We start from the raw sequence: 15,315 nt of genomic DNA on the forward strand, positions 1-15,315 counted from the left end.
GTTCTACAAAGAAGCACTTACCGGTTGAATTCAAAAATATCAAAAGATTGTATACATTTTAAAAATAAATTTAATACTGTAAGTGAGTCTGTTTTTAGAAAAATATTCACGCTTGAGTTTTATATAGGTTTTCATGCTCCTAGAAAAGATAAATGTAATACTTGCAGTGAATATAAGGAGCAAGAAGCATCAGACGAAAAAAAACAAAAATACAAAGCCCACATTGAAGAAAAAGAACTAGCCAAGAAGCACTACCTTGTCGATCAAAAAAAATCCAACCATGAGGGATTTTTGTGTGCCAGTTTTGATATGCAGAAAGTTTTGAGTACACCACACGGTCAACTAGATATGCGAATTTACTATTATAATCGATACGCAGTTTATAATGAAACCATTTACGAAGCAGGGACACGGAATGCTTGCTGTTTCTTATGGGGAGAAAGTGATGCTAAAAGGGGTTGCAATGAAGTATGTTCTGTTTTATATAAATACCTTTTACTTGTCGATGGAGCCGAGGGAACAAAAGAGTACAAATAGCTTTGTACTGTGACTCATGCAGTGGACAAAATAAGAATAGAGCTGTAATGGCGCTCCTCGCATTTTTCTTAAAGCTTTCTAAGAATGTAATATCAATAAAGATAACTTTTTTTAATTCCTGGTCACAGTTACATGCAGGTGGACAGTGTTCATGGGGCTATTGAATTATATACCAAAAAAATGCTAGTATGGGCGCCTAGTGAATGGCCAACAGTGATAAGGAATTCCAGAGTAAATCCTTGCCCGTATGAAGTTATAACACTAACTTACAGTGATTTTCATGATTTTAAAGCCATACAAAAAAAAATTTGGCCCTACAAAATAAAAAAAAAACACCAGTGGAAGCATAATTAAATATCTAGACATTAGACAAATGACTTTTCTTAAAGAATCTAACGAAGTCCAATTTAAATATTCTCTTAAGGATGCCCCCAATTTCATTTTCTTGATCCAGAAATATGCAATTACCTCCACTTTACAATGCTTCGCTGTCAATAGCAGCAAAGAAATTAAATAGCATCCTCGAAATGTGTGAAAAAAATATTATACCTATGGCATATCAGAAGGAGTATAAGGACCTTACTGGAAAAGAAGAAATGATGTTAACTCTACCTGAGTCCGATGAAGAAGACAATCCTACTGAAGAGTTTTAAAAAATGTAAAGAACAAAAAATTCTGATCACCTCGCTGATTTGAGACAAAAAAGAACCAAGTCCCTCCGTATGTTACGCCACTGGCAATTTTTTTAAAAATTGACCTCATCAGTAATTGACAATTCACTACAATAATCTGCATGTGAAATTTAATTAAAATTGAGCTAGTAGTTTAAAAGTTATGATAACTAAGCAAATAATTATTCTTAACTTTAACACCCTGTATAAGTTAAATAAAAAATATCGTTCGTAAAAAGATGTTGTATTCAAATAAATCAAATTTTTTATTGTAACGAAAAAATGCAAGAAACGATAATTTTAGGTTTTTTCATTTCTAACTAGATGGTGTTCTAGATTTTCCAAATTCTTATCGAAAACCTAAGATATGAGTCATCTTAAGGGTAAGCCCCCCTGAATCTGGGTATACACCATTTTTGGGAATTAAAATGTCAAAAGCACTAAAAAAACGCCTTGCAAATTTATAAAAGATTTTACGTATAACTAGTTATTAGATTATTTGGAACAGTGTTTAAATTAATCAATTTTCTTCAAGCAATTTGCGTGGGCTGCAGCTCTGAGGGGAGTATTTTAGTTTACACATGTTTATAGAAAAAAGTCTTATTTTAACCCGAGCAATATGCTCTTAAAATCTTTGCAACGAATTTTATAACAACCTGTATAGCCACGACTTCGATAACTTAATAACTTTTTTTGTTAAAACGATATCTTTCGAATTTCATTTAATTTAATCCGTTTATTTACATTTTATAATAATGCTTTTTCAGTTGAAATTTCTCCAGGCGAACCACGAGAGGATCCTGTTATGACGTATGTATCTCCAGGTTTTCCTATAACCCTGAAAAAACACTAATTACCTCATATTGTTTGATTGTAGGGCGGTAGAGAATCTAAAGAGGAGACAAGAACAGCACGCTTTAGAGTTTCAACGAGGCCGTGAAGAGATTCGACAAATGTTCGCCCCTACACCCTTGTCTCCTGGCCCTGGACCAGACTTTTTGATGAACGTGTATGCTCACCAAATCCCACAGGACTTTAGAGAACACCGACGACCTCCGTAATTATATTTTTTCACTACGTTTATTATAATTATCCTTTATATTTGGCTTTAATAAAATGAATTTATTTTTACATCAATATTGGTATGGTAGGCAAACATTTTTTTTGAAGTGCAATCCATTAACTGTTAATAAGTAAAGTTTCTTTTCAGTTGCGTGATAAGAGATCAAATTGGAACCCAGGAGCGCAATTTGCAACTTCAGAGAAGATCCGCTGGGCCCGCTTTGGACAGTATTCGGGAGCAAAGGGTGCAAATTGTAACGCCAAAGCCTTGGAGACAGCCTCCAAGGTAACCACTTTCATAATTTAAAACTAAAAACTAGAAATAAAAAATCGGTTGTTTCTTGACAGGAAACGACCACGACCTTCAAAGAAGAGTCAACCTGCCGCAGGACCATCAGTGGCGGCACCTGGTCCTCAGCGATCTGCGGGTGGAGCCTCCTGTGGACCGGTAACTTTAATTAAGAAATAATGATCTCTAGACATAATAAAATTATTATTTGTTTTGTTTAGACATGTCCGGCAGCCGATCAGTCAAGACCCGGACCAAGCACCGGAGCGATTCCGAAACAATATACCGTTGAAGAGGGACGGCAAAGAGCCAAAGAACGACTAAGGGCGGCCAAACGAAGTCAACAACAGGCGTCTAGACCGGCGGCCAGGTCATCGCAATCTCAAAGAGAACTGGCAATGCAGCAGGCTGCAATGGCTAGGCCACCAGCACCGTTTACCGGTTTTGTACCTACAAGTGTCAGAGCAAGAATGCCACCACCGCCGCCGCCACCTGTAGAGCCTGTACGAGGCGGTAGACGTCCAGGTAGATTACTAGATAAAATATACAATGTCTCTAAAAAATCTGGAAAAATGTCTTTTTCTGGTTGAAAAACGACACATCATTTCTCTTTGCATGTTTTCAGATTTCTGAAAAATAGACAGGGTGTGTAAAAAATACTGGGTAGCTGTCAAATTTATTATTGTAAATAGGACACTCCATTTATTAATACATTTTCGGATTCAATAATAAACTCTAAACATATATTAATATACAGAATGGCCGATCGAAAACGTACCGCAAGGCATTACAGGGTGGGAAAAAACTTTTCGGCAAAATCCAAAAATACGTCAAGTATGTTTGTCAGGGGGACAACTTTTGACATAAAAACGATTTTAAAAAACTCAACCGCCTAAGCAAGGGTGACATCCTCTAATTTTTTTCAAATAGGACGGGAGGTCAAGTGATACCTGTTTAAAAAGGTCTTACCATTCCCTATACAACGCTGCTTAGTTTTTAAAAATCCAGTCACTCGTTCAGGAAATATGGGTCCTTGAATGTTAAACAATAATTTGTGACGAAAAATGTAAAAAGCGATTTAATACTACCATGTTTTTAAAGTAAATGCTCGAAGTGCTGTCCGCCAACGTTCATACAGAGATCATTATTGAAACATGGTGGATCAGTAGATTTAGCATTTTTGTTAATTTGAGTTGCTGGACTGGACACGAGAGGGGAACTTTGTTCTTGAAAAGTATTGCTGTTAGTGGAGTTTCTTTAAAATCGCTGCATCAGCTTCCTCGGTAATCAAATCATCAAACAAGCATCACAAAAAATGGTGTCTAATAAAGGGGTAAATAGCTGTCACTCGAAAACCATGATTGCGATTTGGGCAGTCTGTCACTTTAGGGATGCCTTTCCCAATAGCTCGGCTATTTCATAAGCAGAAACAGGACGCCGATTAACACGTATCCAATTTCTTATTTCTTCGTTATACTAGAGCTTAAATGGATCCATAAAACTTTTATCTAAGAGCTGTAATTTATGCTTAGAATGAGGGGGTAGTGACAATATTGAAATGTGATTCTCCCTGGCTGAGCTAATACCCTCCAAATTTCGGGTATGGCTGTAATGTCCATCCAATATTAACAAAACAGGGTCATCGTGAGATGGTTTAACGAATTGTATAAAGTGACGAAACTGCTTCGTAAAAAGATTTTGTTGAATGCACCCATTGGGATGTACGTCATAAATTGTCCCTGGGAGAGCTGGGAGTCATTTTTATTTTTCCTGGGAAAAATTATTTAAAAAAGAATTTTAAATACTCAATTTTGTGGCCAATTGATTTTTGCAAAACACAATGTGTCTTAACACTGGTTAATATGTCACAGTAACCTACACCTGAAAACTCAGCCCTGTAAAGTTTGACTACTCCATCAACAACTCAGTTTTAGAAAAAAAAAGAAGTAAAAGATCTAAATGTATACATGCAGAGCAATTTTAAAGTGACATGTCATTTATTGTCAGTAAGGTATAATATATATTGGATTTCATTATTCGTAACTCTAAAAATCTTAAACACCTAAGCACGCTTGTAAAATATTACAATGCAATTGTTAGGGCTTACCTAGAATATGCGGTAATAATATGGTCACCAAAAGCTCATTGTCGATGAGTATATTGAACGTATAGAGAAAAAAATTCTGAGATAGATCCTAAAAGATAATAACGCATATCCTTACCTAGTTTGTTATCAAACTATGTTATAAATCTATAGGTTTCAAAAAATTTGTGATGTTAGAACATTGCAATAGTCTATATAAGTGTAATAATATTGACTTTTTTAACACAACTTTGAGTGAACTTAGAAACTTGATATTGAATTTTTGGGCAACTCCTCTGATTTTATCCGAAGTTTCCTCAATGTATGTAATCGTTAAAACTCCAGTAGGATCGTTCAGTTGCCGTTGTTATTTCAACATTGTCGTTGCATATTGTGGCTGTCCTCCTATACAGGGTTATGTCATTTTTATTTTCGAATACAGATAAGTTTACAATTTTAAAATAACTGTAGACAATTAAATGGTTAATGGGCCATTAATATATCTAAAGGAGTTCAATTAGGATATATGTACATTAGTTTTAGTTCTGAAGGTCAACTCATGTAAGTTTTACCAATAATTCGTGCTTTTAAGAATTGTATCTGATAAAATTATCTCCTTTAAATTATAAAATCTAATATAAATCTTTTCAATATCATAGCAGGAGGCTGTGGCGGCTGTCCTGGAGCAAATAGGCGACCAAGAACTCAAGCGTCTGCAAGTACATCAAGAACAAAACTTCAAAGACCTGGAGGTTGCCCAGGACGAAGATAAAAACAATGTATGAATGTAAGTATTATTGTCGATGTTTAAATTTTTTGCTCTGTGATTTAATTACAGCATAATAACATACGATGTAAAGACTGGTAAAGTATCAAATAGATCTCAAAGTAGTCGTCCTTATATTATCATATCAGAAGAAATTTTATATATTCACAAATCGTTTAGGAACAACAATAGCACTGAGACTGCACAATTCGAAATTGTTGGTGCTACTATTTAGAGTACTAAATATCTTACAGTAAGAATTTACACCCACAAATCTAGAAATCAGTTTATTAATTTCTTAAAACCGGTGGATTGCAAGAGTGAATAAATCGCCAAAGTTGTCCTTTGGCAGAATTGAGTAACATCCTTAAGAAAATGAATTACCATTTAAATTAATGAGTTACAAAAGCATACTAAAACCCGGCAAAACAGCCTCAAAACAACGGTACCCTTGACTATAAAACTCCAAAAATCCCAACATTAGGGCATACACGTGGTCCTTAAAGAGAGTTGAACACTTGGACTTGAATTTTTAGAACATCTATTGGTGGTGAGGATAAGTCCAAGTTCAACGCAATAAGCATGCGCCAAAGACCGAATTTCTAAAGGCCTGTACATTATTGCGGCCTAACGGAATAATGCGGAATAAAAATAATAAAATATTTTAAAACCCCAATCTAACGGAGCCTACTCGATAGAGTAGGATCTTAATAGATCGCTTCCACTATATTTTTTCGACTTTGGATTAGCCTTGTTGTCCACCAGCGTCTTTTTTCCTTTTTTTGAGCTTACTTAACATGATGACATATTAAAATAAATGCAGTGCCGGCCATTGCAATGTCAGTATCTGTTTAATGACGTAAAACTATCTGTTTATTGAGCAATATTGACCACACATATAAAAAAAACCAAACAACTAATCGCCGGGGTTGGAACACTGACGAACAACTGTTTATTGCAAAGTGGAGCAGCCGGTTTGGACGTTTCTCGCACAAAGAGCAAATTATGTTCGCAAACGTTGCCACAACGATCACAAATGCTCTGCGCGACTTGACGCAGTTCGGCACGCCTGGTCTTAATACATCTTAACAATAATACTACAACTAATACTCTCGGGGCGAGCAACTACTATATACAGAGTTGCATTAGCACAGTGCTGGAGCGAGCTCGAAAGAGGAAATCGAAAAACCAAACCTCGTTTAATTCGCTGGAATCAAGTGCCCATTCTGAGATCTGTTCGGCTGAGTGGATTTGAGGGTAGCTTACACAGAACCGACCCTACGAGATAGTTATAATTGCACTGAGTGCTAGTTTACGAATTTCCTCTGATGCAGCCGAACAAAAAACCAATCCGCACCGGGCCAGTGCAAAGCGAGTCGCACTAACCATTGCTCTTTCTTAGTTTCTACCAGTCAAAATTGTAATTCTGTGCGAGTTCGCATTGAGTGCGGTATAGTGCAGCCAGTCGAAAACGCTATAAATTAAGTCCATCCTTAAATAAATAAACTTATAGCTAACAATCAAGTTTTAATTGGTTGCGTCTCCGTCAAGCGCGTATGTAAAATACCCATAAGATTTTTATGAAAGGCGCATTTCCGCTACTACGCTTTTGTATAAATGAACCCAAAATGTATCAATTTATGGTTGTATTAACCGTTGTCCCTCACAAATATCTTGAAAAATAATAACAAACAAGCTACTGCAATCAAGAGATAAAGTCATGAAAATATTCTTGATAATGATGGTAAAGTAAACTGCGAGAAAACTCTAATCTATGAGTTAAGAAGACTATGAACCTAATACACTTTGGGCAATCGGACTACAAGAACCAGGAGAACCAATGACCACGAATCAATGAATTATGTCCACGATCCTAAGACACAATAATAAGGGCAGAAATGATTGAATAAACTATAAAAGCTTAGAACACTATAAGTGCCTATTTCAGGTAAATTACCAATGTTTATTTAGGCAAAACTTAAAAGATGTCACGCTTTTAATTAAGAAAAGTACGAAACTTGTAATAGTGATTTTAAACTGTTACAAAGTGGTTTGCACTAATTTGTACCAAGCAACAGAGTTTAAACCAAATTGTAGAAATGGCCAAGACGTGTGACTTGTTTCACTTCCTGTCTCAGATAATCAGCGAAATATTTTCGTTTTCTCTTTAATTTAAGACAGTGACTTTAAATTTCTGTCGATTGTTAATGCATGGGTATTTTAGCACCCAAGAAAGAAATGTACCAGTAGTGTATATGATATTATATATCCAGCGCTATTTTAGATCAAGATAATCGAATAAGAAATGCATAAGAACATATTATTCCTGCTTCCTAAGAATCTCAGAAGAGGCTCAGATGTATACTGCATATTAACTTACCATATTAATTATTTCAATTAGTTAAACAACATAGAAATTTTTATTTTTCAAAATTATATATTAATGCATTTGTGTAATATCTACATTTGCTATTACTAAATTAATAATAATGCTACTAAATTAATAGTGTAAATTTTGTTTGTAAAAATATGATTGCAAATTGTTTTTTAACCTAAATTCATTTAGCAGATCAATCAGTATCTCTCTCTATGTATGATTATGCTAGAATATATAAAAAGAAGACCTTAAGTTACATAACTAACAATTCATATTTTATTTTGTAATTTTAGGTCTATAAAATACCAAAGATGTTTCCATCTTGAAGTGCCAGGAAGTTTGAAGAGAAGACGATGATTAAAATATGACGCCTGTGATATTAAAACAATTGTGATACGATTTCTGTGATAATTTTATTTGAATAAGGTCTAAAAATAAAGTGCTACGTGTAATGTTTATGTGATTTTTATTAAATAAATATTTATCATTCTGATATTGTGTCAAGTGTCTGATTTTAAATTACCTCAAAGACAGGGTATGCGTATAAAAGAAAATGTAAATCAAGATGATAGCGTTGCTGATAATAAGTTCGTTAAGGCGTGCATTAAAACACTCGATGCAGAAAAATACTAAATTGAAGCCCAGGAAGTAGCTCATGCCTCAGCTTTTTGAGTCTAGTCTTAGATAGGTTTCTGACGATAATAACAGCTCTTCTAATTCTTTCGGAATGGCTTTCCGGTTAATGGACAGCCCTAATTTGTCAAAGTATTGCTGAGTAGTGTCTTGATAAAATTGAATGATGAATGATTGAAATTTATTACCTTTACAGGAACTTTTTCCTGAAGGGTAATAAATGTCCTAAACTCCTTTTAGCATGTAAAAGGATTGATTTGTAGCTTTAAGCTGGTTCAAAAATTCGAATATAAATTTTTTACTTACATTTTGCGGGTAAAGAAAAATAAATTTTGCGGAAGAAATCCCAGAACAAAGGGCTTACCTGATTGGCTCGAATGGATGTCCTGCAAGGCCTTGCACCGTTTGTCCGGTAACATAAATGCCCAAAAGGGCTCTGCGGCAACACGCCAAAATACGTGTCAATCAACAAGAAAACTTAGTTGCGGTCACAATTGACTTGACCGGGCGATTCATTCAGTACGAATACCATACTCCGCGCACTCACCCTTCAGCCTCGATGCCGTAAGGATTTTTTTTTAATGCGCACGAGTTTAAAATTCTTGTAATTTTAGTTAATGGCAAAAATAAATGTATGAAAACGCAACAAGGATCTTTCCAACTGATAATGCCTCGACCAACAGCCTCGTCATGTACTGAAAGTTTGAAGACGACTATTGCACCATCCGTGGTGTTGCTATCAACCCAGATCTCCCGAACGATTACGCTTCACTATGGTATAAAAGTTTCCTCCGGAAGTAGGACTCAAACACTGTCATTTATCTTACGATGTAAAAAGACATTCACATAGTCTATCCTCAGGGCTTCCTGCTTAAAACTTAATTTAAAGCCATTGGCGTTCATCTCGATGATCACCTCATACACAAATTTCAGCCACTATCACAAGGTGCTCAGATGTGGCTTTTGTTTGAAAGAAAGAAAGAAAGAAAATGTGCTATATTACGTAAGACAACAAAATCTTGTGTACAAGCATCCTAAAAACTAAAAAATTCCAAATTCACTTTAAATTTCAAATTTCAAACAAACATAACATCTAAAACACTTTACCATAAAATTTAAACACATTACCAAAATTAATCATAACAAAACAGATTGAGAAAAAAAAAGCATCTTTTTGATAAATTTCATTAAAAAATAAGTAATAATGTCATACATACATCATAGTGTCAATAAAACAGAATTTAGAAGAAGTAAATTAAATTATTTAACAGGAAACAAAACTAAAACACTAAAATGATGTCAGAGCACAGGTTAAAAGGTATCATTAAAAAAATCGTCAAGGCTATAATATGCCCTGGATAATAAAAGTGATTTTAATTCCTTTTTGAATCTCTTAACTTCTAAAATTTGTCTGATACATAGAGGAACATGGTTGTAAATTTTTTTGCTAAGGTATATAAGTGAGTTCTTGGTGAGGGAGGATGTAGGGATTGGTAAGGGAAAATCGTTAACCTGGCGAGCCATATGACCAGTGTTAGAGGGAGGTTTAGGACATTTATGAATAGGAGTAGCTGTTTTTAAGATAAAAAGAAAAAAAAGAGTTAGGATTTTTTGAGATATAAAGAGAGGTTTACAAGAATCTCTTAACCCAGCGGAACATAGGTATCTAACTGCCTTTTTTTGAATCACAAAAAATATGTTTAATAATCCCTTGTTGCTTAAACCCCAAAAAGGCAAGCCATAACGAAGGTGGGACTCAATAAGAGAAAAGTACACTGAACGTGCAACTACCCCTCCCAGCTCATGCCCCGCCATTCTTACTGCAAAGCATCCAGAGGATAATTTTGATGCAAGATTTAGGATATGATCTTCGAAGCGAAGGCGACCATCAATGGTAATACCAAGGAACTTTTTTTGTTTTGCAAGGGGGAGTTTTCACTAAACATAAGGCCCTGAACGTCACACTTAAATCCCATAACAAAGGTTTTGCCCAGATTAAATACAAGCCTGTTTGCAGCACACCACTCCGATAAAATCTTAAGATCCTTAAAAACCTGGACTCTAACATTATCAGAATCTCTATGATTCCATAAAATAGTGGTATCATCAGCAAACTGAACCACTTTGTCCTGCAGTTTTAATGAACCCAAATCATTTACATAGAGCAAAAATAATAGTGGTCCTAACACTGAACCCTGAGGTACTCCAGTTTTAAGGAATCTGGAATCGGATAAACATCCAGATACTGTAACTCTTTGGGTACGATTAGACAGATAGGGTTCCAGCCATTGCAATGCCACACCTCTAAAGCCATAATTATTGAGCTTAGACAGCAGTATTCCATGATCTACACAATCAAATGCCTTGGATAAATCGCAAAACACTGCCGCCGCGAACTCTCCAGAATTCAAGGACACATAGACACTCTCCAAAAAGCCGAAAACAGCGTCATGAGTCCCTTTTCCCGTTTGAAATCCAAACTGATTTGCAGATAAAATGCAATTATGTTGCAAAAAAGATAAAATTCTGATTGTTGCAAGTTTTTCAACTATCTTGGAGAGGGTAGATAATATAGAAATTGGACGGAAATTACAAGGCTCACTCACATCTCCACCCTTATAAAGAGGGATAACCACTGCCTCCTTCAAACATGCTGGAAAGATGCCATTATGAAAGGAATTGTTTATGGCAGAAGATAAGGCATTCAATGCTGAGTCAGGCAAAAGGAGTAGTAATTTTGATGATAGTCCATCAGCTCCTGATTTATGGTTTTTTAAGCTTTTAATTGCATCTCTAACATCAGTAAGGCTAACAGGATAAAAGAAAAAAGAATTTTGAACTGACACTTGTTGAATATAATGCAAAGGATCTATATTAGTATTCACATCCTTGAGCAATAAATGAGGAATATTACAGTAATAATCATTAAACTATTTGGTCTTACTTCTGGTTCTGAAACGTTCTTGTGAGAATGTCAATAATAATTGAAAGTCATTAATAATTGACCAACATTCTCTCTGCCTATTTGAGGGCATATTCAAGCGGTCACTATAATATTTAACCTTAGCTGCTTTTATCGTCTTTCTATATAGACTACGATATTTCTGATGATAAAGAATAATGTTTGCATTAGTTGTAAACTTGCACAGCTTAGCTAAAAAACGGAGGTTTTTAGCTGAAGTTGACTATGGCTATTTGCTCGATCTCCCGTCGCTGTTAATAGAAGCCATTTTGGTTGCCTGCAGATTTTAGTATGTCGGATCTCATTGTCTTTGGCGCACCTGTATCCAGCAGCACAGTGCGTTCCATCCACACACTCCTCGACGAAAACACTGTTAATATGGTGCTGCAGCGAGGAGACCTGAGCGGTATCTACTGGGGCTTGCGGACTACAGTTCGAAGATTACCCCTTCGCGTCGACCTTCCTTAGGCAAGAGTCAAACTAACGCCTTCTGGACATTGTCTTCTTATGTGACCTGCTCTATCACTTTTTCAACACTTCAGTTTTTTACAGATTTGAATTCAAGGGCCATGTTAGTGCATCTACTAGCTTAGGTAGTAAGGCCCTCCTTATTTCACCATCTCAGAGTCCATCTAAGAATGATTAAACTGCCAAATGTTCCATGAACAACATCTGGATATGCCAGTCGAATCCAACATGCAATATCAGCTTTTAATTAGTGGAAGGATTCTCCTGACTTTTGGCACCAGTCTTTAAACTATACATGTTTTAGGTGTGACTGGACATAATGCATCTCTAAATGTCTCACTACACTATTGTAGGCTTCTTGTTCTTCTGAGGACATTCTTTGCGGGATTGCAGCAGCATCTCCTTTCAAGGCTGTTGTTCACTACTGAGGGTCTACACGATCATCGAAAGTGTTGACGTTCAAAGTGAATGTGGCAATTCTCTTTTGAACCTTCTAGATCCTGTCCTCCATCAATGAAAGAATCCACTTTTCTAGCGAAGAATATTTTTCCTAAAATGTCGTATTTTAATTTTTTTAAATTGGCATTGTTTTCCAAAATAGAAGGCGGAATTAGTCCTATTCAGATTTTGTCCTACGATCGGGACGATTCGGCTTTTCCTCGAAAATCCCGGGTTTGGATTTCGATATAGAAATAGAAGCAAGGATAGGAGGCATTTATATTTGACAACGTCGTATTTAAGAATTTCGGCGGCTAAATAGCGACCGATGCGATGGATTGTCTGTGTCGCAACTGTTAATAGCTAGATGGCGCACGCGGGCGGCAACTGTATTATTAAGTTATATGGAAATATGGGGTATTCTTTATAGTGTATATGTTACGGTCAATGATGAAAATTCGTACATTAACGATAATGGCCGGGCAATAACGTAACGATCCAAGTAAAATAGGCAATATATGAGGTAAATCGAAGTTTTATGACCAATATTCTCTATTTTCTTCAAATATTCAAAACCTGACCCACCCTTGGGCCAACCCAAGTGACAAGGACGTTGTGCAGTCAATTAATTTTGATAATGCTTAAATTGATGTCCAGTCGTTATCATTTGATAATACAAAGTTAGGACAAGTTAGGTTGGCCCAAGGTTGGATCAGGTTTTGTATATTTAAAAAAAAAATAGATCATATTGGTCATAAAACTTCGATTTTCCTCATATATTGTCTATTTTATAATAATTTGTATAAGTATAAAACTGATTTAATTTTTAGTTTCATACCTTCTGGCTTCATTAATAAATTCTTGATCAAAAAATCTTTGATTACCAAATCCTTCCATCTTTGCAACACACACATACACACACACACACAACAATAAGTTCTGGGTTGAACGGCCTTATTCGTTGTAGTTGTTGTATGGTTGGTATCACATTCAATTTCACACAGTTTCCCTCTCCCTGAACTGAATACTGAATTTCGGTCACATTGCTAAAAATATTTTAGAGTTCTAACACTGTTTTTAACCGTTCGGCCGGATTCGTAAACGTAGGACAAATAGTTACATCCTGTACATAATATGCCCAGGTACGCCACTGGAAGTAATGTAACTGACTGATAAAGATGGGTTTAAATGAAACTATTATCAATTTCGTAAATAATCTTTTATACCGATTCTTATCCTGTAAATATTATACCATTGTAAACGACGTAATTTACTGATAAAAATGGGTTTAAATGCAACTATTGTCCATTTCATAAATAATCTTTTATACCGATTCTTATCTTGTAAATGATAATTAACGACATTTAACTTATTAAGAATTCTACCGTGTTTTATCAAACTACATTTTAGCTAACTTAACATTTTTATCGTTAATTATCATATTTAATTTCCGAGTATGTAAAACACCGTATTTTATCTTTTTATGAATCTGCTAAGAACTAATTATTCCCGTAGTTTATCAAGCATTTTTAGTATATAAGATTCATGATTATAACATGTAGTGTCTTAGATTCTCGATAGTCGCCTGCTGTTCTTGATTGTCTCTTTAAGTTATAATAAAACTTCTAAAAATCAAGTATTAGAGTGATTTATTTGGGGCTAAGTCCAAGTTAGTTTCGAACTTTAAATATAATTGGCGCAGTCGGTAGGATAGTCCTGTACAGAAGAAAAAGAAACATAGTGCCGTTTTTCGCGGATAGTGTTCCTACAGACTCTGGTGATTTTTAAATCCTTGACGGGACTTCCTAAATCAATTTTGGTGGTGTGTGGAACTGATATTCCCAATCTCATCAACGGGCCTTAGTGGACAGCAAACCATCAACGGAACGGATATCCCTTGGTTGGTTTTAGACTTTAAGTACATGGTAAGAATTTTTGAATTTATTTTTCTTATATTGTGTGGATTTTATTTCTCTCTGTTAGGAGATCCAATTTATCCTTGTTTTTATTTTCCCAAGAATTTATGCAAAATATATTTTTGTTGATATTTATATTTTTATAAATGTGTTCAGATTTATAAATGTTTCATGATTTAAGAGAAGCTCAGAAATTAAATAATGAATTTCGAGAACAAATAAAAAATCTCGGTAATAATTCTAGTTCTAGTGATACTTCTAATAATTCTTCATCTAAAGAATCTCCGTTAGATTATCAAAATACATATTTTGAATTTCCATCTCCCAATTTAGACAACATTTCAGATCAGCTTGCTAATATACATTTGAAAAACAACATGAGTGAGAATTACCCGCAAATAAGATTATTTTTAGACATAATTCCTAACTATAGTGGTGATCCTTGCGAACTTCATAACTTTTTAGCTGCTTGTGATGAAACTTTAATTACTTTTGCAACAGAAAGCGAAACAGTAAAAAAATTAATTTTTAGAGGAATAATAGGCAAATTAAAAGGCAAAGCTCTAACTTTAATTAGTAGTCGCTTAGAATTAGATACTTGGAATAAGGTGAAAGAAGTTTTAAGGTTATCCTTTAGTGATCAAAGATCGTTTACTTGTTTGTTGCATGAATTGCATAACTTAAAACCTTATTCTAAGGAAAATTCTTATAACTTTGGCGTACGTTGTCAATACACTCGTAGTCTTATTTTTTCTAGTATAAATGATGATGCAACATTGTCAAATGATGCAAAAGTTGCACAAATAAGTAATATTGAAAAACTAATTTTAATAACATATTTAAAATACTTACCACTTAACATACAAACGGCAGTTAGGTTAAAAAATCCTTTAAACCTTGAAACAGCCATGCGACATGTTATAGAAGAAGAAAATTTTATTTCATTTGTCAGTAATACCGAAAGACGACAAACACAAAATACATTACCTCCACCTAAATATAAAACTCCATCCCAAAACTTTTATCAAACATACCCTCAAACATCAAGATTTCCAAACCACAATTTTGGATATGACCAATAAAATTTTCAGAATTTTCCGAGTCAACCTATTA

General features: G+C 34.9%; 1 protein-coding gene across 2 annotated transcripts in view; it reads left to right on the top strand.

Moving 5' to 3' along the window:
* Positions 1 to 8,241, top strand: part of LOC126735791 (titin-like) — a 291,189-nt gene extending 282,948 nt beyond the window's left edge. For both annotated transcript variants that reach the window (XM_050439900.1, XM_050439901.1), the window contains 7 exons: positions 1,976 to 2,018; positions 2,086 to 2,265; positions 2,419 to 2,556; positions 2,619 to 2,718; positions 2,781 to 3,084; positions 5,302 to 5,429; positions 8,079 to 8,241. In XM_050439900.1, the coding sequence (XP_050295857.1) occupies positions 1,976 to 2,018; positions 2,086 to 2,265; positions 2,419 to 2,556; positions 2,619 to 2,718; positions 2,781 to 3,084; positions 5,302 to 5,414 (878 nt within the window). In that variant the 3' untranslated portion in view covers positions 5,415 to 5,429; positions 8,079 to 8,241. The remainder of the gene's footprint in view (positions 1 to 1,975; positions 2,019 to 2,085; positions 2,266 to 2,418; positions 2,557 to 2,618; positions 2,719 to 2,780; positions 3,085 to 5,301; positions 5,430 to 8,078) is intronic.
* Positions 8,242 to 15,315: the final 7,074 nt, after the last annotated feature.

This window comes from Anthonomus grandis, chromosome 4 (genome assembly GCF_022605725.1).
Source record: "Anthonomus grandis grandis chromosome 4, icAntGran1.3, whole genome shotgun sequence".
In the NCBI taxonomy this organism is placed as follows: Eukaryota; Metazoa; Arthropoda; class Insecta; order Coleoptera; family Curculionidae; genus Anthonomus; species Anthonomus grandis.